The 24,666-nt window shown below is 46.7% G+C and overlaps 1 protein-coding gene across 1 annotated transcript in view; it reads right to left on the reverse strand.

Annotated features, from left to right (window-relative positions):
- The window catches only part of RUNX1 (RUNX family transcription factor 1), a gene marked incomplete at its 3' end in the record, with an annotated part of 171,403 nt that overhangs the window by 22,238 nt on the left and 124,499 nt on the right, over positions 1–24,666 (reverse strand). The window contains exon 6 of the mRNA XM_082481958.1: positions 9,303–9,494. Coding sequence (XP_082338084.1) covers positions 9,303–9,494 — 192 coding nt within the window. The remainder of the gene's footprint in view (positions 1–9,302; positions 9,495–24,666) is intronic.

Raw genomic sequence — 24,666 nt, forward strand, 5'->3', positions numbered from 1 at the left:
AGTTTGGAGGGGCTCAGTTCGGTATCTGAGGGAAAAGAATACATTCAATTACAAAATCAAAGTGGTATCTTCTGGCACACGGCAGCATCAGCTGAATAATAAGCTGGTTTCAGTGGGTGTTTGTTTTTAGGGTAAGGAGTTCTTATTTATTTTCTGTTTGTTTTATTTACCATGGAAGGTAATTTGAGCTCTGGTATCAAAACATGTCATGTTCTGCCAAGAGGGGATTAAAGAGGAGAATGGTATGGAAAGAAACTGGGTTTGTCAGTAAAGAACTAAGAGAGATTTTATTTACCGGAGTTTTGCAATCAGGGCTTTTAATCTTCCTCACAACTGGGCTATTCAAAGGCCAAGAATATGCTTCGAGGGCCACTGAGGAATCACCCAAAACCCAAGGAGCAGCTGCTTCAGATGCTGAAATACTATCAAACGCACGGCCATGTGTTGTTGTCCAAAGTTCAGGACGGTGGGAGCACCCGCCTCTGGGGCGGGCAGGGATATTTGCTTTAAACATCTCCAGCACACTGATGCCATAGGTGAGCTTTGGCGCTGGGCAAGAGAAGCGGTGAGCCAGAATAAGGTGTTTCCGTGGAAACACCTCGACAGCAGACAGAAATGTCCCCTGAGGTGCAGCGCATTAAAGCTGCCATCCTGAAAGATGCTGAGCCTTCTCAGTTGCCCCAGAAATGAGGAGGAGGAGAGAAGAGCAGGCAGAGGCTTCACCTTGGCGGGGTGACTCCAGCGCTGCTGTACCAGGAGAGAGCTAAAGGAGAAAGAAGTGAGCCCGAGTAATTCACTCTTCTCTGGCGATCAGTGACCACCGAGAGGACTAGCGCTAGAAAGGCAGCATCAGCGCAGCCACAAGATTCCTGCACTGGCTCAGAGTGTGGCTCCACTTTTGCAATGACACAATGGAGAAGGGACTTTGGCATACTGAGTTGAAGATGACAAAAAAAAAAAACGCAAACCAACCAGAGAAGGTCACTGTGCAAGTTAAAAACTGAACCAGGGATACTTGTCCCTACCTGCAAGCTCTGTTTTTTTTAGCAGTAGTATCCATCAGCTCAGTGTTGTTCTCATGTGGTAAAAGACATGGACTGATTAATGAAAAATAAAACTATGTCTGGGCATGAGCTGCCAAATTTTATAGTTGCCTAAAGATTCAGCTAGACAGCTAGAGGGATTTCCAAAGGGATCTCCACAGCTGTCACTGATTTCTCTGTGGCTTAGGTGCACGGGCACTACCAAAAATCTTGCTACGACTCCTTTCTGGTGCGCTAAGTTTTCATAAATACTCTGTAAAAAATTAAGCTCTAAATAGCTTGTCAAAAGATGTGCAGAATGAATTTGACAAAACTTAGAACAAAATACAGGTCTTCAAACTTTTCGATTTCTGCTTTAAAACCAAGATTACCTTTTCTTTAGTTAAAGTCATCCTTTAGGATGGTCCATATGGAGGACAAAAGGGAAAAAAAAGAAAAAAAAAGGAAAATTTGTGTAAGCGGAGCTGTTGCTTGGGGACTGAGAACATATTTGTTGCCTTATCTACTGTTTTTTTAACCTCAGGAAGTGCCAGGCAATTGGAATATGAAGATTGGTATCTTTTAAATATATCGACACTTGGAAATCTTCTGGATTAAACACCATTACATAACTCTTTCCATTAGTGCCTTAAGTTGATGAAAAAGCTAAAGAATTTCAAGCTTTTTTTTTTTTTTTTTTTTTTTCTAGACCTGAATGTGAGGAGTCAGGGGAGGCTCTTGAGCAAGGCTTATGCCCCGGAGCTGGGCGTGCTGCCTGCAACGCGGGCAGGTGTTGAGGAACTGGCTTCCTCACCTCGCTCTGCCCCGAGTGGGAACAGTCGGAGGAGGCACAAATCCGTGGCTGAAGGGGATGAATCCTCGAGGTGAGCGGAGGGGCGGCAGGACGGATTCCTGCCACCCTCAAATGGGAAAAGCCTTCCCCTTAGCAGGTGAAGCAGGGGGTCTCCAGTGCCAGTGCCGGAGAGTCGGCTGAGCCTGCATCCCAGATGGGATTTGTTCAGAGAACTGCTGGTCTAAGAGACCTGATGGTCTAAGTGGCAGAAAGGAGTGCACCCGGAGTTTGCAGGCAGAGGTGTTATCTTGTCACTGAGATCCAACAGAGCAAAGAGTTGAGAAGACCCTTGAGCCTCCTCCAGCCTGTCCCGGAAAATGAAATGTCCCTTGTTTTGCCTGGGTGAAGCCACAGGTGCGGAGAATTGATCGAGAGAGAGAGAGAGAGAGAGAGAGCATCTCCTGGGTCCTGCAGCCCAGCCACATCTTGGGTTCTGTGCTTACATAACATAGCAAGAGCTGTCTTAAATTATGTCTTTCTGTCTCTAATAGGAAGGCAGGAAGGCTGCCAGAGCTACTCCGATACAGAGGAGCCATCTTCTAATTTCCAGCCTAAATTCATTGATGGTCAGTTTACAGAATAACCACTTGTTCTCGAGCCAACACTGTCCTTCAGCACAAATGGTTCTCCTCCCTCCCCAATGTTGAACTTCTCTGCTGTGTTTATTGACTGTAATTATTTTCCCTCTCAGCCTGTTTCGGCACGCTGAATAAACCCGGCTATGCTAATCTGTTCTTTAAAGAAAGGTCTTTATTCCTCTCATCATACTAACAGCCCCTCTTTGCACCCGCTGCCACTTGAATTAATTTTTCTTGAACGTTGGATAATCATTACTTCAGCTGGACCTCCAAGCAGATTTTTCTAAAACTTTGTGTACTGCTATTAATACAGTATCCCACCTATGGTATCTCAAAATGGCAAAACTGCTGGTCCGCTCCTGGCAGGGAAGGAGGGAAGAGAGGAGATTTCTAACGTCGGATGGAGGGAATTCCTTGGGACCGCTCTCATTCCTGGGCTACTGCTGGGTATCACCACCCCTCTCATGTGTCACAGCACAACCAGCCCTGCAGACCTGAAAAGCTTTAGCAGAGATCACGTGTTACGGTAACAAAATTTTATCCCTCTCAAAATTAGTATTTGGAGAGGACCCAAATGGTGTTATAAACTTTACAAATCAGATGGAAGACATGCCACTTCGAGGAAGGAGCCTATTTCCACACGGGATGAAATGACTGAGTAAAAAACGATGTTGAGAGCTGGAGCCGAGAAAAAAATGGACACTATGAAGCTGTGGGTTATTTAGTTATATTATACACATCTTGTGTATATCTTTACCATAGTGATATTTTCTAGTCTATATGATAAATTCTGTATATTCTGTAACCACACAAACGTTCTCCAAGACACAGATATGGAGGGTGTTAGTTTCACCACAAAATGAGACATCTTGCTTGGCCAGAAATGCTACGCAAAATATTTTTGTGTTTCTGCAAATGTCGAGTCACATTTCTGCTGCTCCCTTTAGTTTATGCTTTAAAGCAAACTTCCTAAGACACAAATAACCGTGTCCCGGTTTCAGCTGGGATACAGTTAATTTTCTCCCTAGTAGCTGCTGCGGTTTGGATTTAGTATGAGAATAACGCTGATAACACGTATTGTTTTAGTTTTTGCTATGTAATGCTTAAGGACTTTTTCAGCTTCCCATGGAAGCCGAGAGGCAGCATAGACAGGACAAGCCGGCCAGAGGAATATTCCATACCACAGACGTCATGTTCAGTATATAAATGGGGGTTGCTGGGGGGGCAGGAATCTGCGATCGCTGCTTGCGATGGGCTGGGCACGGATCATCGGGTGGTGAGCAACTGCATTGCATCACTTTACTTTGTATATTCTTTTAGCATTATTATTATTTTCTCCTCCATTACTGTTCTATTAAACTGTCTTCATCTCAACCCATGAGTTTTTTTCTCTCTTTTTTTTCTCTCCTTTTTCTGCCTCTTCTCCCTGCCCTACTGTCATCCTAGTTGCCGGCTGGGGTTAAACAAGGACACTCAGGACAAAAGTGGGAGCACCTGTGCCTGCAGAGTTAAAGGACATTTTAAAATATACTTTTTATATGTGTTTTTTTTTTATTTACATATATTTTTCTGTCTTTTTATATATATTTGTTAGTAGGGGGCATGAAAGAGGAGGGACTTTTCCCCGGAGTGGACTTCTATTCGACTGAATGAAAGAAGAATTGTTTTGCGCGTGCTAATCCAGTTCACGTGCTTGTGTGCTCATCTCTTCAGATGCAAACTGGTTTATGACACGATAAATAGACAGCAGGGTGAGTCTGCTGCTAATGACACAGTACACCTTAAAAAGAAAAACTGCTGAAGTTACTCATGGCATTATATAAAAGTATTATGCGCTGAGCAATAGCTGTGAATCAAAGAAACATAATGTAATTTCAGTAAAACGATGTTTTCTTTCTATAAAATTTCCTTTCTGATAGAGCCAGCTGGACCCCTACAGCTAAACAGTTTTGGTTTGCAAAATATTTTGGGAAAACATCGCTTTTTCAACAAACTGCCTGTGACCTGAGGGTGTGCTGTGGCACTCGAGCTCTGGGTCCACGCCACCAAGGTGGCTTGACCTCCTTCCTTTTCCCCATCCAGAAGCTCTTTGGCGGCTGCTGGCATTGAAAGGAGGGGAAAGGAGAAAGAGCATCTTTCCCCCTCTCCCGAAGCAGGCTCCCGGCACGTGTTCAGCATGTTGGCCCAGGAGACGGGTGATGGAGGGGAGCTCCATCAAAGGGGACCTCCCCTGGCCGCTAGCAAAACATTTGTGAACTGTCTCGTGGTGGGGAAACTGTACTCCATGGCTGGGGAGGAGGGCTCCTCCACATCCAGGAGAAGTGCTGGAGCCGGGGAGCTTGGCAGCCCTGCTCGTGCTGATTGGGAACGATGCACCCGCCACCAGCTCCCGCACTTTCTGTGCTGCCCACCGGCGCGACTCAACCCCCGCTACTTCTCCAGCCGGGGGAGGGGGGAGGCAGGAGCGGCACGGATAGGAAGGGTGCCAAGCTCAGGCGGGCACCGGCTCGACGTGCCGGGGAGTGTATTTTGGGACGGAGAGGTCAGGCGGTTAATCGAGTTGAAACGGGATGATACGCCGTTAAAGCGCCATGTACTCGCTCTGCAAGCGTGCCGGGCTGAGGCAAGACGGGGAGACGCAGACGCGTCCAACGAGAACATAAAAATATCGGCATTTAGCGTATTGCACAACGGAAAGAGTTGGCGAGCCGCTAATCTTGAGAGCCTGTTTATCTGTTCTGGCAGGGAGCTCCGAGCACGTCAGTCTGGATTCTCAAAAGCACCTGAAAACTGCATTTTGCAGCAGCAAAACGCGGAGGCAGAACGACAACCCCGCCAAAGCCCGCTCCGCAACGCTGCCCTGTGAACGCTTCTAACTCCATTAACCTATGGCCTATTAAGCCGATTTAAAAGTGGAAATATTAAAAATCGGGGCAGGCTACAGCTGTAGTAGGAACAAAGCCATTTTAATTCCCGGGCTTAAACGCCGCCCTTGACTCCACTCCTGTGTTTCACCGGTTCATGGGAACCCTGATAAACTTGGGCTGTTTTTGGTGGAGCGAGATTACGATAGCCAGGACCTTGAAATGTCTCTTAAACAAAGCACATTGCACCTGGAGGAAGACAAAAGGCTGGCTTGTAACAAAATAATCTCTCGGTCATTATGTTTCTTGCTAATTCAAAGACCTGATCTCTCAATGATCTCTCTTGCTTTGCTATCGGTGCTAATTCTGCTGCTTCGCTTAAAGATCCGTCAGCAATTTTATTACAGCCTCTGGTTTCCAGGGACTTTAGACTTGGTCATAAAAGCGTGGTCCCAGCTGAAACTTAACATATAAGGTTACAAAATTAAAAAAAAGGCAAAAAAAAGAAAAAAGAAGTGAGTGAGCAAACTCAGATATTTTTAAGGCTATAAAAGCATAAAAAGAACCAGAAGCATGTAGCTTAACGTGATTACAATAATTGTAATTGGATGATGTTCCTAACCCCACTAGTTAGAAATTTATTTATGCAATTTATTAACTCAACATTAATGCCTCCGAAAGAATACCGTCTTGGCCTGATGACTTACACGTTTAATATGTTTCTATTGGCTCTGAAAAAAATGGTACCGTAAAGAAACCATATAAATTCATATTTGTGTAAAACTCCCGAATTACAGATCTACCTACTCTGGTTAACATTAACCACTGTAAAATCAGTAACTGTGTATTTAGTATCTGCTTCAGGCTGCTGTTAGAAGAAACTCAACCATAACATATAGATATTTATAGTTGTTATATCTATAAACTTAAATGCTCATCAAGGGCCTTACCTAAACTTTCTTAAACAACAACCCGGCGCAGCTCACACGGCTCTGCCTATTTTCTTTTCCTCCCCGTACAAAGGAAGGGGTAAGTTAAGGTTGTGGCGTTGGCTGGGTTTGGAGCTTTAACTGAATTTCCTTACTCTGTGCGTGTAGGTCAAATCCCTTGACATTATACGCCTGGTACCGGCACAAAGTAATCTTTCAACTTAAACCATGTGTGATGTGGTGGAAGCTTTTTCTCCCCTTCTGTTCCCCTTTGGTCTGTGAATTGGCTATGGTTAGATCTTTTAAACGAACAGGTGTACTTTCTCCCTCCTTGTGATATGAAAGAAGCATAAAACTCGATTATAGCAATTTATGGTCTCTTTACTTGCTCGGACTTGTATCCATGACACAAGCAGCTTTATGCTCAAATTCAAGACTTGGTAAAATAGGAAGTTAAAATTAACCTCAATCCTTTTATAGATGAAAACCTCAACAAATAAACAGTGGTTTAGCGGCATGGCAACCTGCCCCTTTATACCCAGGAACTAGTCTGAGATGTCTATTTTGAGTTAGTTTTGTTTTTTGAAAAAAAGATAATTGGACTTGGATGAACAGAGGAGTAGCCTGTGATTCATACTGGTGTGAGTTAAAGCAAAGTTTAACTCTACTACTTGGAAGTCAGCAACGTATGGGGTTTCATGCCTTATTTTATGCCTGTATAAAAAATACTCTGTGGTCTAGTGGGAGGTGTCCCTGCCTATGGCAGGGGGGTTGGAACTCGATGATCTTCAAGGTCCTTTCCAACCCAAACCATTCTATGATTCTATGATTCTTTCAGTGAGAGAGTTTCAACAGAAGTGTCTCACAATGCGAAGATGTGCCGATAGGTATAGCAATGCTGTGGAGCAGGTCAGAAGCGTTTCGGTTTTGGGGGTCCGCGTTCTGAAATGCAGCTCTTTTCATTAAAAATTAAAAAATGAAAATATCCCAACTCCCTAGAGGTCAAACAGGACATCAGCCCCAAAACCAATCATCCTTTGAACACTGAGGGAAAAATGATGGCGCTGGAGCTCCCTCCCACCCTTGCCCTTTTCCCCTGCCGTGATAGCGTGACCCTGAAAAGACGAGCCCTAGAAATTAAAAGCCGTCTGCAGCAGAGACAATCCTAAATGAGGGAGCCTTCAGTTTGGGGTTTATTTTACTGACAGCAACTGCAAGCCTCAACAAGTTGCTCAACGGATAACGTGCTCACGTTTCGCAGAGGCAGAGGAAAAGGGGAACTGGGAGAAAGCAGCCTGAGAGGAGAAACGGAGGGTATCGATGAGGAAACGTTAGCAGTTCGATCGCTACCATTTTCTGAGCTACGTCCGCAGGTGAAACACATTAAAACCTCGTTTGCAAAGAGCAAAGCAGAACACCACACTAAAACTATTTCTGGAGGGAGCAGCTGAATCCCCGGCTGAGCGTGAAACGCCGATCGCTCTGAAGTCATACAAGCGAGGGACTTTCACAGGGAACCAGGGAAGAGGGATACTTGACGTTAAACCCGATACTCTGCTAAGCGTATAGTGTTCCCAAGAAGCTGAAGAATGCCGGCCTGTGACCGATACCTCCACCCACGTAAGCGCTGGCCACTGAGTAGCCACAATAACATGTGCCTTTTCTTTTACAGGAACGGAGCTGAGCGCAGGAGAAACCCACCGCGGTTCTCTCTGCAAAGCAGAGAACGAAGTGAGGGGACTGCCAGGGGCTGGGAGAGATGCAGGGCTGGATCTTTCGCCTGAGGTGACCTGGCGTGGCTCCAGGCAGGGAAGGAGCTGGGTGGTCCTTCCAGCTGCCTTTTTGCCCGCCTCTTTCTACACTATGGCACGTGACCATATGTTGATTTATTCCCCGTGCTTCTCAATAAAGCCCGCTTCTGCTCACAGCGAAGACAACGGCAGGTTTGCAGTAGATTTCACTAAACCAAAGACCATCCTACACGTGGTAATAAAAGGATGTAACAAGCGTTTGCCTTAGGTAAGCAATAATCTTTTCTGCATGCAACAAAGAGAACCTTGGTTTTAAAAACAAATGCCAAAAAATAAGGTTATTCCGATTCGCGGTAACCATTTCTCCCCAAACGCCCTGTGGAAAACCTTGACTTAAGGCCATTTCATTCCGGCTGGAAGAATAGAGCAAAACTCCATTAGGAACAGCGCTCGCTAAAACTAATACTGTCCCGCTCCCTCCCTTGTGGTGTACCTCGCCATGAATCTGCATTTTGATATGCATTTTGCAAAACCACGTTATCAGCTGACGGTTTAGTGACCTGATTCACCACTCACCGAGTTCCCGCTGATCCTAGGGACAGAGTTGTTTTTTGCAGGGACAGACTCAGCTCTAGCGGTGGCAGATAAGATTTCAAGTCAGACGACTTGGTTTCACTGGCGTCCTCCGACCCTGAGCCTCAGAGGAAATCAGGCTCCTGAGTCACCGTTCTGCAGCTTTTCATTCAAATAAAACCCACTGGATAACCACCGGCTACAGAAATGCGCTCAAACCAGCCCGCCCACGTTAACGTCTTAGCACTAAGAGGTCATCTTCAGGGGACAAGGCACTTTGCAAAGCTTTCTTTGCTACTGCCTTCCTGGGAAGGATCCACGGAAGGGGTTGACGGTATTTCTCTCTCATTCAAGCACACAATGTAATTGATACCTATCCATCGGGAAATACACCTACACATAGAAAAAGGCCTGGCATAATGCATCTTTGCAAGAAAACAACGACTTTCAAGAGATTACAGCTCTGACATAGTTGAGGTTAACACCATGAGCTGTACTGTCACCAGGAAGACAAGGCAGTACGGACCCCTTAACAGCTGTCAGCTCTTTAGAAATACAGACATACGTTAGGAAGCCCCTCCTTTCGCTTGTTAAAGGCTCTCACTCGTTAAAGGCGGCCAAGGAGAGTCCAGAAGAGATGGAGGGACAGAGGGGCAATGCCTGCGAGCCCCTGTGCTCTGCAGGCTGGCGGGGTGGAGGTGGGTGAGCAGGAGGAGGATTTCAGGTACTTACCCTGAATCTGACTCTGAGGCTGAGGGTTAAAAGCAGTGGTGTGGTTCAAGGAGGCTCGTGGGTTGGGTGTGGGGGCTGGGTGGTGTGGGCTGACCCTCATGGCCGTACGACGCAACTGCTCCAGTTCACTCAGGCGCTCTGAAAAGGACAAGCTCCCGGGCTTTGTCTGCTCATCTATTTTCTGACGATGTCCTATTGTGGGAGGGGGGGGAAAAAGATCAGAAAATCTCACTGATACATGAGGTCTGTTGACTTTTTTTCCTTTTAAAAAAAAAAAATCCTTTTTTTTTTTTTAACCTCTCATCTAGTGGCAAAGTACCTAACCAGCTAGTGGCCATCTGAAATTAAACGGAAACCACCTCCCTGCAAGCACAGGGGACACAAACCATTCATGCATCGTAACCATATTGCAGGGCAGCCTGAGACATGGCCTGCTCTGAAGAACCAGATCCACTGAAAATTGCCATGTCTTGTTACACCTCTTGCTGAGAGAGGAGGCGTTTCTAAATGGAGGACTGTCTGCAGGGATGCATAAAAAGAGGAAACATCGAGTGGTCCCTGTACTAAATCTGCACTGGAATAACTCCTGAAAAACGCAATCCCAGATTGTCATAAGGTACCCTAATTAGACAAGTACTATGGGGCCATAAAATAACAAACCCAAAGAAATCCCATTTTTGGATCCTTTAGCAATGGATTTACAGGCAGAAATAGGAAAGAAACACCAGAAGCTGGCAGAATTGAAACTGCGGGGTAATGAAATCTCTCTTAGTGGCACTGGGATCTTCCAAAACACGAGGTCCCACCAGACATCCAACTATAAGAGAGCAGATGCTGACATTACAGAATTGGGCAGTGCACAGTAGATGTGGCCATGGCCACGTGGGACTTAGCGGGTCCAGCACTCCCCAGGGTCGCCCTTGGAGCACAGTCCCCGTGAAGCTCTGGTGCTGTGGCCCTGAGGGGCTGGGAGGAGATGGGGAAGATGCTGGAAAGGTCCAGCTCCAGTGCAGCACTAGGGCATGTCCATATTCAGCGGGAGGGGCAGGAGTGATTTCAAGATAAGCCTTAGCTAGCAGCAGCGAGCAGTACACAAGGAACAAGGTAATGTGTTTCTAACTGTTGCCTGTGGCTGCTCTCTGCTCTGGGATCCTTTGCGTGTCAACCCGGAACCACAGACTGCACACAGAGCACACAAGAGGGACGTCTCATCTGCTGGAGCACTTGCTCTCCAGTAGGCATGACGAAAGCACAAATTTTAAATCCTTCTGCCACGTTCTTAAAGAGCTGACCTATTGCCACGACTTTGCAAACCACTTTTGTGGCCATTGGTTTCCGGTCTTATGAGCTAGCCTTCAAAAGTGGGGTATGGATGGTTCAGCCACGTTCCCAACCAGGTGGAATCAAAACTTTCCTTTGTAATTTTCCCCCATCCCCCAATAGGGCTTTTTTGTTTTAAAGATAACAGAAAACAGCCCTTCAGCAGAAAGCCCAAAACCAGACTGTCTCTGCCACACAAGCTGTCCTTTCAAAGACACTTTCTCCAAGTGGAGGGCAAGATACTGACTGCAATGAGTCTGTGAGGACATGCCCTGACCCCACCTGCATTTAGTCAGTGGAGTAGGATCCCCAGCTCCAAAAATGCCATTTTCCTACCTTCTGCTTGGGAACGTTCTTGTGGAGCGGTGGATGTCATCATCCCTCCTTTTCCCCCAAACCCAATCCCATTTCTACACATTGCATTTATCTCAGGAAATCAGGTGCCTCGTGAATCTTTGTGGCTTATCTCTTCCCCTTCTTCCCATAGGACTCGGCTACCCTAACAGGAATGCATGTCAAACCTCTAGCCCAGAGGTCAAACATCTTTTTTTTTCTACTTGTTCCCTTGAAGAACGTGACATTATCCTTGGTCTCTGCTGAACACCATAGTTTGATGTCTATCTGCTCCTAATTTTCCTTTTCTTGTCATGAAGAGTTGCCTTCTGCAGCTTTCTTTGCACCTCCATTCTGCCTGCAAGGAGGTGGCCAGTGTGAGTCTTCTCTCAACTCACGGCTACAGCAGTGATACAGACTGTCACAAAACTCCTGCAAATAATCCACCGTGCCCTACTCCACACGTCCCTGTAGTATTTAATACGTAAACATTCATAAACATCCAGTTTCCAATTGTGAGTATCGGTGAATAAGCAGGAAAAGATCTCTGAAGAGCTCTGTGTGCCCCTTCCTCTACACAGCACTCTTTCAAGCCACCCTAACAGCTCAATCAAGACACAGGATCATTTTATGCACTGAAAGGAAAATGTGCATTTAAAAGCAGTTCCCAGTAGCTACATTTCTAAAATTAAATTTTATAACTTGTATTATGGTTCCAAATCGCAGTGGCTCGCCGTTTCTTCCTGTTGCCGGGCCCTTTGGCACAGCTTGAACTGTCTCAGATTCCACACTGTGCTGTAAATTATCCCAAGGGGGAGAAGGGGGGGAGGGGGAATTAAAATATAAAAAGACATATTATATAGTGGCAGTTTCATCATTAAAGAGTCCCATTAAGGCTTCCAAAAAAAAAAAAAAAAAAAAGGACGTGAGAAGAGAGAAGAGAAGAGAAGAGAAGAGAAGAGAAGAGAAGAGAAGAGAAGAGAAGAGAAGAGAAGAGAAGAGAAGAGAAGAGAGATTAAAAAGACTTTTATCTGACATTCTGGTTGGTCAAGAGCAAAGCTGGATGCTGCCTCAAGCCTTGGGCTTCTCATACTGGACTTGAACGCAAACACGTGGAGTCATACAAGATGTGTAAAATACCTCATACATTTGGATTATTTTAAGATTCAGCAGGCTGAACCCGGGGCTTGCGGAGCCAAGAGTCAGGTCCTTCCAAATCCATCCCCCCCCATGCAATTTATTCCTAATTTTAAATTCCACTCAGACATCTTCTGCTTCCAAGCGAGCATGCCAAGGCCAAGTTTGACCTCTTGCTACCCTCCTTTCTCCTCCTGCCTCCCCGGTGCTGCCCTCCCGGTGCCCAGAGATTTGCTAGCCTGGCACCAAACCAAGCGGTCCGGCGGTGCACGCACCGGTGCGCTCGCAGCCTCGCACCCAGGGGAGAGCGGTCCCCCTGAAGCCCCGACAGGACAAGGGCTGCATTAAGGCCGGTGAAGCAAGATTTAACTTTCCCCTTTGAATCTTGCTCAGGCGCTAAATTTGCGCCGGGCTGGCGCGTGATGCCCGGGCAGGGCAGGCAAACCCGAGCTTGCTCCCAACAACCCAGCTCGCAGGCAGCAAGCAGGGAAAATTAACCCGGGGCACAGCATCCTCCCCAGGTCATCGCGGGGCACCCCGTTCCCAGGCTGGCTCCCTCCGAGCTGATGGGAGTATCTCTGCACGTCTCCACCGCGCATCCACCAAGCAGAACTCCTGGACCCCGCTCCCCACCAGCCCTGCGCTGCGCCAGGTCGTCCTGCTGAACCCGAGATCTGCCCCATCGCTTGGGCTTGTGGAAATTCCACTGGTGTCAATGCATCCAGAGAGGAGACACCAGCGCCAGCTGGTTCCTTCTGAGGGGAACTCAGGGGTTGTTTTCATCCGCGTGTCGGAATTTTTGGTGGGAACTACCTAGAAACAACGTCGGGCAATTGTCACTTCAAGATGTAGCTCCAAAAGTGGCCCTTCCCTCTGTCCCCCCATCAGAAAAGCTATTTCACCTTTTCTCCCTTGCTGACTGTTGCAGGTAGCAGCACAGAACCTGTTTTGCATGAAGGTCTGCAGCAGGAAAGCAAAGAACCGTGTCAGAAAAATGTAGCAAATATAAACGATTTTCCCGAGCCACTATAAATGCACAGGCAGAGCTTTGCTAGGGTGACTTGTATTTTCGTGTTTATTAGCTTCACTTTGAAGTTACCCTCTAAACGCCTCGCTTAAAGAGCAGGCAAGTTATCCTCAGCTCACCCCTCTAAAGCCCAGGACTATTATTATCCCCCTTTTATAGGTGGAAAACTGAATGACAGAGAAACGAGGTGACTTGCCCACGGTCAGGCAGTGACCCTGTGGCAGACGTTCAGCGCGGTGACCACAAGCCCAGGCTTCCCCTTTCCAAGAGAGCAACATGATGCAGGATGAAAAAGAGCAGCAGGAAGGAACTTGGAAACTGGCGTGGGTCTGCTGAGCCAGCAGTTTTGGCCACAAGGACCTGCCGCAAAACTTTTGCAAATCCCATGGGACTTTATGGAAGTTAATCAAACATCCAGCTGTTGAATGAAGAAGGCTGTGGCCCTGAGCTCACAGAGAGAGATGGTTTGCCACGAGACGGCACCGCTGTCCTCTTTCCGTCCCCACGTCCTCATGCTTTTTGTCGAGCATCAATTCGCAGGTACTAGCAGAGGAAAGAAAAGGGCAGCATTTTTTTCCCTTGGGTTGCAGGGTCAGTGTTTGAGACACTGGAATAAATAGGACAACCAGCCTGCCTGGCTAAACCGCAGGGTTTGGGGACTTTGGGCTGGTTTTTTTTTTTTTTTTTCCTTGTCCCTTTCAAATACTGTGTCGGTGAGGTCAGGCGGATTTTTTTAACGCAAAATATTAAGCAAAGAGGGCAGAGAAAACATTAGCTTTTCCGATACTTTTACAGCAACGCAACATGAAAGCGCTCTCCCTCTTAACGGGAGGGAAATGCAGTTTTATAGACTTTAACAGGCTGTGGAGCACTCAGCTTGGCCCACGGCCACCTGGTTGGGGCTGTGGATGTGGAAACAACAACCACAAAGTGCCCTGGCAGCCCCCGTTTTTCTGCACATCGGGCACTCGTTGGAAATGGCTTCTCGGTCCGGGTTTCTCACGCCGGCCGGCCCCACGGAGACGAGAGCAGCGCTGCGGGCTGCCTCCAGGTGCAGAAAAAAAGAAACAGGTCTCCCATTACTCTCCTTTTAACCCAGTTTTTAAAAGCGCCACTCGGTGCCTTTCAGGTTCAGAGGGGAAGAAGCAGGTAAAACAGAGGCTAAGGAAAGGCAACGCTACTCTCATTCTGCCAGCTGAAGCTACCGAAATCCCTTTGGGTACCCAGGACCATTTTACAAGTCAACACTGCTGGAACGGAATAATGGACTTTTTTTTTTTTTCTCTTTTAAGTCACAGGATGAGTACACTCTTCCGTCGCTTGCTCTCAATTCACTCACAAATCCCGCTATTTGGAGCTGGTGCATCAGGAGGTACTAAGGCAAAAAGTTTGGGCTTGGGGCACCAGGTGTCTGATGGAGACTCACTGGCTCGCGGCTGCTGAGCAGAAACACCACGCGATTTCATGTGTATTTTCCACAAGTTTGCTGCCCAAAATCAGCAGGCTGTACTTGCGTGGAGATAGCATAACGGGAGTTTAATAAAGCGGAGCTCTCTCTCCCCGAGGGGAGCAGAATACCTCCCCCTCTCTCTCCTCTGCCCCTCCCTTTCCCCAGGTGGAAATGGAAACTTTTCACACCCAGAAAGTGGATTATACACAGGAAAACACAGCATCTGGCCAGACTTTGCCGAAGTAGGGAGTGGCCGAGGAGACCCGATGCTTTGGTTTAACAAAAGCCGGCTGCTTTGGGACCACGTTGGACCTTGATCCAAGCATCTCCTCTTTTCAGGGTTGTTTGTGTTCAGGGCTTTGGTTTGGCTCCAGCTCTAGTGGGGTAGAAAATAAGCCATGTTTCATTGTGTCTGATTAATAAAGTGGTAAACTTTGTTTTGTGCCATGGAGCTAAAATAAATCCAATTATTTTGTACATAGTGAAGGACGAGAAGAAAATATACTCTTTCACATTATTCTAGGAAGTGAGCACGCTATCTTTAGTGCAAAAAAATGACATATTCTGGTAAACAAAGGTGAATTAAAGTATAGTGTGTCTACATTACTACCAAGCTGGGAACTGCAAACTCTTGAAAATCAGCTATTCTGCTCGCAAAAAAGCATTTTCATTTTGCTAACAATATAAACAGTGCCTTAAACCAGTGCATAAACCAGTAATATTTTTCTATGGGCCAGATATCCCAGATATAAAATACTTTGCACACTCTTTTTTTCCCTGATTTGCTATCTGCACAGAAAGAGCAAGTAACATAACTTTTCTAGGACAACTTTTGCTGTGTTTTCAAACAGACCTGACCTGATCCTGCAGAGATGTATGCACATGCTTAGTGTAAGGCACTAACCATTGTTACACACCAGCCCACGGGGTTCTAGGGAATCGCGCTTGAAAACAAAAACAATCTGTAAAGTGGTTTCCTCTCTAGCCTACATCACTTGGAAAAGATTTATACTGCGCTCAGGCATCAAAAGGAACGGTAGGGGACAGCGTCAGGGCTCACCAACCTCTTGTACAGTGTTAAAAATATAATGCAAAAAGTTCCTAAAAAAAAGGAATTAGACACACTGTAGGATAGTTTCTCTTTCCTCAGTTAAAAATATTATTGCTGTGGTGAGGAAAAATAATGGTGATGGTAGTCAGAGCTTCGAGTAGACTCATCAGCAATTATATATTTTGCTGTTTTTCTGAAGGACTGTACAATGCAAGCCTTCTTTCCAGACAGAAGAAACATCATGGTAGACAGGATATTATGCTAAACATTTTTGTGCCGTGTCTGTAATTACCAGCAGAGTCAGTGTTCGTCATCAGACCCCACCTGACTGTAGGCACGAGGTGCTGGGGAACGCATGAATGAGGCTGGATATTAGTTGACTCGATGGCCGGGCTGACACACAGCCACCTTTCAGGAGCAGAATGCCAAGCAATACCAAGCACGGACAGACTGACACTGGGAAGCCCTTCCAGGTGCACTTCTCCTATCAGCTCCCTGGCAAACCTCACCTCTTCTGTGTCTCTGTTGAAAAATCTGCTTGTTACTCTGGGCACCTGCCGACAGACTAGATATTTCAGGTACGATCCTTTGCTGAGCATTTAATTTTTCCACCAGGTCATCCAATTTGGACATGTGTTGACCAAGCGTCCAGTGACACCAACAAGGCGAACAAAGATTTACACGGCAGGTTCCCTGCTGTCCAGTAATTCCCCACTTCTCCTGGGGGAAACCCCAGGTTGCTTCTTGCACCTCCGCTGTGGGGTTAGACACCCTACAGTAACGACACGCACCCTGAGCATCTGCTGCATGTTTTTCCTACATGTTTTAACAGTAGTTAAACAATATTTTGACAATATTTCTTTCTTACCTCTTCTTTTTTAAATCAGTGCTTTAAAAAAAAAAAAAAACAACAACCCCCAAACACACAAACAGATGCTTACAGGTAGAGCAAAATTTGCAGTGAGAGAGTCCTGCCCCGGAACAAACCAGAGCAGGCAGGAGAGTCCAGATCAAGCCCCTCTTGCCTGGTCTATACTAGAAAACAAACTTTGGTTTCCTATTTCCCAGGTGATTGTCCTAATTGCAGGCTGAGAGCCCTTTTGGTCACTGATTTGCTCTCCAGCTGCATCAGGAGAGCTCCAGTGGGGAATGTCCCCAGGAAAAGGGACAAGCGGAGGCTGCCGGTCTCCTTTGCTCCAGCCGGCCCGCTGACAGCGAGACTGCGGGCTCCTCCGGGCTGGGTCCCTCCAGCTCTCTCCCGGACTCCTGACGAACATACGAAAAGCCTCACATCTACCCTGAGGTACCACAGCCAGAAAAAGCAATCTCGACAATTTTTTGCAAGGCAGGAAATACGTTTCCTCTCCCCCCAGCTCCGCTGGTGAGGCCGGTGCTGTACTAACAAATAGCAATGCACAAACGTATTTCTACTTAAAACACGATTATTTTGCTTTGCCATGGATGCACCAAAACTTCTGATGAATCTGACATATATGTGTCCTCTGTTTCTGTCATGGAAGTGGAATTATTCTGCGGGTTCACCCCAGGAATTAGGTCAACGCAGCGAAGTAAAAGTAAGGGAACCGAGCCCTAGGAGTTTGGAGGGAAGTTGTTGTTCATGAAAGTTAAATTAGTCTGCAAAATTATACCCTTTGCTTCTTTTCCCTTTTCCCCATGTCAATGTATATACTTTAAAAATCCCGACTCCTTGACAAAGTTTGAATGACTCCCAACTTAAGCATCGCATTGCCAAAAGCCTCTTTTGTTTCTTTATAGTTTGCATCTTCCCACACGTACAAACCGCCATAAGAATACCCTCCAGCCATGGGCTGAGACATCATCACTGAAGATATGTATGAGAGAGTAGGTGCAGAATGAGGCACAACCAGCCAACCAACAGCTCAGCAAGCAACCAAGAAAAATACAAGCACGAAAAGACACCTCTGTCCAAAGAAAAGCTGCAGAAGCACAAGGCTCGGGCAGCAAGGACTGAGCCGCCATTTGAGCAGCCCCTGGGAGACGGTTGTCTCTCTACAGGGGACCAGGCTCCTAATTCAGGCACCTTAATCAAATGCGTAAGCTTAGGTGGGATGAATCTGGACCCCCTCCCTCAGCCTGAGTGGGAAAAGCGAGGGATGATAGCATTTATCGCCTTTGCAGTGCCTCCAAGAGGACAAACAAATGGGAAAGTGGGTTGCACAAACATCACGGCATTGGAGGGCAGAGAAATAAGTTAGACAGAAACCCATTTCATCAGCCCACCAAAATGTCTCTAGACAGTAAAAGGTCTCCATCATTCAGCCTCAGACAGAGTTGAACGAGGGACTTGGAACTTAAAGGTCAAGTCCTGTGGCTCACTGTTTATGTAAGCCAGGGGAATTTGGCAACACAAAAGTGAATTTACTCCCCATGGATACTGACCGTTTAGACCTTGATGACTTGTAAAAAACTTTGCTCCTGTCCAAAAAAAGTATATAGACAGGCTAGGCGCTTCCCTTGAACTAAAGACCTTTGCTTTTACCAAGACTGGTGACTGGTGTTTCCACACAATAGTTGAAAATACCTGGGTTTGGATATTTTAATCTGCAGGTTACTGAGCAGTCCCTCCTCTCTACTAATGCTGCATTGTGCTACACAGGACTGCAGTTCACTGAAAGCTCATAAATTTCATGTGGTTCTGCCTAGTCTTTATTTTAGGTTCTTGAACCATTTTTTGCTTTCCTCATTTTCTTTGCAGCTGCAGAGAGATATAGTAAGCTACTGTATAGCATTTTGAAAGCAGGGCTTCTGAGAAGTTTCCAAACTGCATACAAGCAGGTTATTCTTTGGCTTGTTTTCTTTGGCTTGGTGTTAGCAGTGCAGAATGAGTCAAACAGTATTAACTTTCAAGAGGGAAGTGGTGTGGTCAACCAAAACTGTTTGCGGCTAGATTGCGAAGATAGGTAGAGCAGGTAATGAAGAACAGCCCCGTAATGCAGGGTGTAGGTAGGAGAGGCAGACAGACTCAGACAAACAGAATCCTTAATAATTAAATCAACACTGTCGCCTAAATTTTTCTGCAGCTAAGGTTATGACACAGCCTGGCTTTTCTGGACTGGTCAGCCTTCAGAAGATGGCCTGGTGCACGTCGTGCTTAATGGACTCAAACTACAACGCTCTGCAAGGGAAGAATAAAGGTTGGGTGCCATGGCAAAGAAAAATATATAAACTTTTCATTTGTGGCTGGTTGAATTCTTTCCTGTGTCTCCTCCCAGGCTGTTCCTTATCTGTTCTACGATTAAAGAAGGCAAGGAAGACGTTTCCATCCTTCCCTCTCTTTAGGATGTGTTTCCGGTATTAACAAGCACATCATGCTCTCATACAACAGACAACTCTTTCTCTTATGATTCAGAAGAGTCGTCGAGATGGCCTCTCCCAAGCATTGCTCTCCTTCACGCTTCGCACAGACCCACGCAGCACCGACATAGGAACAGTCTGACCAAGATTTATCATTAACACTAATAGAAAATGCATTTACTCATTACAATTCCCAGTTGCAGTGGATGAGCAAAGAGCGAGGGCACAAATGGAGAGGCAGAGCAAAAGTCCTTTTTGCATTCTTCACAACGGGCGACAGAGGATGATGCAAAAGCCTGCAGTGTTCTTGCGTGGGCCTGCAAGGAGGAAACTGCTGCACCTTCTGATAATCCAGGGCAGACGAAGCTGGGAGGGACGGCAGCGCAGATGGAATTTCACCCCTTCCAGTTATACTCCAAGAAGAAAATAGGGCTGTTCACTGAAAGTGCCGCACAGCTTCACCCAGCCCGTCTCTTCGACACGTGTTGTTTTGGTAAACCTGTAAGCCAGGCAACTCCTCAAAAACACAGGCTTCAGAAAAGGTCCTGCACTGCCAAAAGCTTGTTTGGCGAACGGGAGTGTCTGACCACTCCAGGCAGGGTGAAAGTTTCCCTCCCCGTTCTCCCAGCTCCCTTAGGAGCCTGAGGAAGAGAAGGCCCTTTCTCCCACCACCTGTGGAGAGCAGGGTGAAGGAAGCGGGTTGCAGAGGTTGTGTGCAATCAGGTCCTGCTGCCCTCCAGCCCGTCCCTGCAGGAAACCTTCTCATCTGCCAGCAGTGTGGTAGGTATTCGGTGGTGACCCAGGGAGGGGACAGCGGGATCCCTGACAGATGCTCCAACAGCCCGGCTTTGCTAGCTCACCTCCTTCTAGGAAGGGTAGGGGCTATATGACACCCTTAAAAACACAGTAGGCAGGTGCAACGTGGGGTCTGAGCTACAAGCCCGTCCTTCCCCAGCTCATGCAAAGCCCCAGCAGCCACTACAAAACTTTCCTTCGCTCCCATTTAGTGACTGCCTTTCAAAAGTCCATCCTTGCTGAAGAAACATGATGGATGAAGGACCAGACTCAGAAATCTTTGATTCAGAGCACCACCAACCAACTAACTTCACTGGAAAGATACTTGGCATGTCAGTGAACCAGGGTCTTCAGTGGGCACCAGCGTATAGTCACATGCCCTGCGGCCAACCTACTTGCCAAGGTGCTGCATATTAATGCTTTTCTTTACACACACGAAATACAAGTGGCAGTCTTTTTTCATATTTCTATGGAAAATCCTCCCCTCCCCCCCAAAGACTTGTTCACCGGTCTTAAAAGCTACAAATTCTTTGTAGGTAAGTGCAGTTGACAGGAGAAAGTCAGATGTACTGACCACTTAGGAAGCATTTTCAGAAGTAGTATACATTCATCTCATTCTGCTTTTGTCACAGTTACAGCATACTTGCCCACTAATTTCAGGAAAGCTAGACCGAGGCTGTACAGCCCTTGAAAATCCCACCATGCAAATACAGGTAAACACTTAAAAATATTTACCACAGTCTTTGGGGCCGTTCAACCACTAGGCAATAAAATAATGAATATGAAGTGCCAAAAAAAAAAAAAAAGAAGATTGACAAAGTCGAGAAAAGAGAAAGAAGTGAAAAATAACTACCTCCCTGTTCTCAATTTAAAATCATACTAATTCAAGGTGGGGGGAAAAAGAGCTGTGTGGGATTAAGTGACTCAAAAAAGGAGTTGACATAATTTCTATAGGACTGGGCCAGTCTTAGTGCTGTTCCTACCCCACACCGCAGCAACTCTGGTTTCCTGTTTACCTGCTCTATGCAAGGAAGGAGCTTGTCCTGTCAACACTTCTGTGTATCTTTAAAAAAACAGCCAAATAACTAGGCAAGCAAATACATATGAGCTACTGCACTCCCAGAAAAGCAGTCTTGATGCAAGATTTCATACTGCACACATTTGACAATTTTCTTGAACTAAAATGACAAATTCCCTGACTCACGTCACCCAACACCAACTCTCCTAACTGACCCAGCAGTCAGACTGATAAACACCAGGGGAAACAATCCTCTTCCACCTTTTCCATATGGAAAAGAAGCACCTCCACCGCGAAACCTCAAGGATGCTGGTATTATATTGAGGTCCTACCTATTGAGTAGGACAAAAAGGATCCCCCCTATCACCATTACACCAGGGAGTGCCAAGCATTCATATAAATCTCGTAATCCTTTGCACACCTGATGAAGAACCATCATCACCACTGCTTTTAGGAGCCGCGGGTAGCAGTAGTAGTTACAGTCCATACGAGGCAGGTCTTGCGTGGACCTTGCCTGCACTGAAGTTTCTTTGCGCCGGGGTGGTTACAGCAGCTACACATTGCTTTTACTGGTCTTTTCAGCTCATGGGTAGCATGCCTGCTGGGACATCAGTATGATTTCCAGTCTGAAACCGACTCCTCGAGACCATGGGCTTTGCTTCAGGTTCCTGCTGCCAGTGAACAGCCCCCGCCCCGGGGTGGCCAGTCGTGGGGGCTCTGAGACCTCAGACAACAGTCTGGTGCTGTGCAAGCCTCACCAGCTGTGGTGAGAGGGCAACCCCAGCCTGGAGCTGCCCCTGCCCCGAGGGGCATGCTCCGCCATCCCCTCGTAGAGGAGAAAGGGCTTGCTGAGCAGCTGCGATGTGGGGCACAGAGAGGTCTTTTTGGGACACGGGGGTCCCGAGAGCTGCGGAGGTGCCTGTGGATGCTCTGCAGAGGTGATGGCATCCACACACGCCACCTCTGGTCCCGTTCTGCAGCCAAACTTTCAACATCCAGCGTCAGGTGATCCTGTGCTATGCGATGCTCCTGTGCTATACAGTCCTGGGCCAAGCCAGAAGGGCCAACGCTGTCTCACTGGAGTAATTCAGGGTGGTTGTGTGAAAGTGCGTGCATAATGGAAACAGGCCGATTTCCCCCTCGATCTTCACTTTTCTTCAGAAAACACAGGTCACAAAGGCACAAACTGCGCTCTGCTCTTTCGCTCTTTGTGTACTTTCATTATGAAAAATGGGCTGGTGGCATGCACAGCTTTCGCAGCGGGGGGAGACGTGCCCAACCGCAGGACATACATTTTAGGCTGTTGTTCCTGTGCCGCTCTGGGGGACTACAGAGCTGTCCTGGCTGCCGGGGGGCTGCAAGGACTGTCCCATCTATTCATAAACAGCTCCTTCGGTTTGCAAGCATGCCCTTGCAATAATATACCTCTTTATTTTATTTAAATGGATTCAATCGCTCGTCTTTGTCCATCCTTCGATGAGACACACGCACGCACGCACAAAGGAACCCAGCAGTGATCCCCCACCTACCCGTACCCGTTCAGAGACAGCAGCGCATCAAGTCACATTGTGTGACTTTGAGCCAGCCATGTTTTGTAACTTCGCCCGATCCGCCGCACGCTTGCACGTAACCATTGCACAAGCCGACTACAAATGCCCCCAGAGTGCACCCATAATTTAAGCACTAGTCCGCCCACATCAGTGTCACCCAGACAATAGGACGCGGGGACACAAACACACAGGCACAGACCCAGCAGCGCGCAACCGTCGGCTTTTTTTTTTTTTTTGCAGCCCATCCCTTTCTTTTGTCTGTACACGGTCTATTTAGGTTGGAAGCTCTCAGGGGCAAGTACCTTCGCCAAGATTTTTTAAAAAGCGATTAACAAAGTTGGGTTGTGACACTGAGAGGGTGGTGTGCTGCGCAGCACGCAGCTAGGGCTAACGAAGGAAGAAACAGTCCCAGCTGCATTTCTGTTATACGGACAATCAACTTGTGAGCACCACCTTTTCCTCTACAGGTTTTCTGCTAAGTAACCTTTAGGCACTGTAAGTCTCCAGGTGAATGGAAAGATCTGATAAGCCATGACTGAAATTTATATGGTGGGTTTATTCCACTGACACAATGGTTCATTTTTTTCATGGTTTCTAAACTGTTCGTTGGTACCCGTTAGTCTCAGTTTCCAATGGTTGGAGGCATTTGCAGCAGAAAGCAAGCAAGAAATGAAGGCATTTAATATTATTTCAACTCACTGAGATTAAAAGGTTTTTGAAGAACGGTTTGGCTTTTTCTTGCGTGAAAGGCTGAAGGTGGGAGTGATGTGGAACCCTCAGAGGAATGATCCCTCCCCAGCCTGACATGTGCAGCGTCTTCCTCGCTTCTGCCATGGGATGGGCGATGCCGGCCCCTCACGGGCTCTGCCGACTCTCCTCCCAGAAGCTGCTCTGGGAGTCCAAGGTCTGTGGGCGAAGGCTGGAGGGGCAGGGGAAAGGATAAGCAGATCAGGTGCGCTTACCACCACCAGCCCTTGGAGATTCTCTAAAAAAAGACTTCAGGCCGGGCAAGGGGGTATTTGAAGATTTCCTTCAGAACAGCTACAGGCCATGGGCTTTTGTTGAACCTTACAAGTGAGATGGGATCTCGTCAGATCAGGGTCTGAGGGTGCCCTTAACTGTGGTTGACCAAAGATGCATCCACCCCGCCCCCAGCTAGCTTTGCCAGGAGGCAAAAGAGAATTTCCATTCCTAAAAAGGCACTTCTTGGGCCAGCAGTTCTTTAAGGGCCTTCTCAGATCCTGCTCAGCAATATTATTCTCTCTCTCTCCGCTCCTCAGCATCCTCCCCTTTGATATAAGGATGCCAAAAAAGTATTTGGGAAAACCACATATCCAATACAGGATAATCACATTTAATGTCCAGCTTAACCGTGGACGTCTCAGGCCTACTGGAGCTAAATCTATGTAGCCTTTTCATTTTGCCATTCTCAGGCACCTGGTCCATTAGTGAATTTTTCAGAGCTATGTAGGTTAAGACAATTCAATGAGAAAAACAGAAAGAAGCAGTCAAAAGAAGAAAAACCTAATTTTTCAGCAGATGTAAACAGTAGGTCAAACGGCCTAAGGGAAATATTTAATTTAAGAGTCATACTATTTCTACCAAGTTTCCTAACCAAAAGTATTTTCATCAGGAGCACTACTCTTGATCTGGTTACTGCTAATGATTTTCCCCATGGACTTAGCTCATAAAAACATAAATTGCTTTATGAATCATAGAATCATAGAAGTTGGAGAAGAAAATGATAGGTTAGGTCATCTTGCCCTTCTCCCTGACCGTGCAGTATTATTTCTTTTTATAAAAAAAAAATAAATTGAAAATAAGCATTTATTCAGAGCTGGAGAATGCAAATGCTAAGTTCAAAAGAGATTTTAAAAATACATAATGAAAGCAGTGGAGGAAGAGCCAGATTCTTAAGTACCTTGTTGCTCTTTACAAGCCATGGCAATTTGATGAGAAGTATCGCATGGGTAGGCACAGCCAGACATTCAACGGCAAAAAAAGGACAATGGTGTAAGTCCTGCGCACGAGTAATTATCATAGTTGCAAATGCAAATCCAGTAGTTACACAGGCAAATATGCTGCTAGGCAAAGACCTGGCCATCACAATAACCGCGACCAAATGTAGAATGGGACGTGAAAGAACCCAAAGTCTGCAGGCCTTTGTGCAGAGTGAAAGTGGCACATGTGATAGATAATACACACCGTGTTATTGGCACCTATCATGACATCTCCACGCGTCCCAGTGAGCCAAAAAGTCGGTGCTTTGCATATTTGCTTATGGAGCCTTTGGTTTGAGTATCTTTCTGTTTTCCAAAAATGGTTTCAAATCCTGCTTTGTACTGCT

This window comes from Vanellus vanellus (genome assembly GCF_965231255.1).
Source record: "Vanellus vanellus genome assembly, chromosome: 1".
In the NCBI taxonomy this organism is placed as follows: domain Eukaryota; kingdom Metazoa; phylum Chordata; class Aves; order Charadriiformes; family Charadriidae; genus Vanellus; species Vanellus vanellus.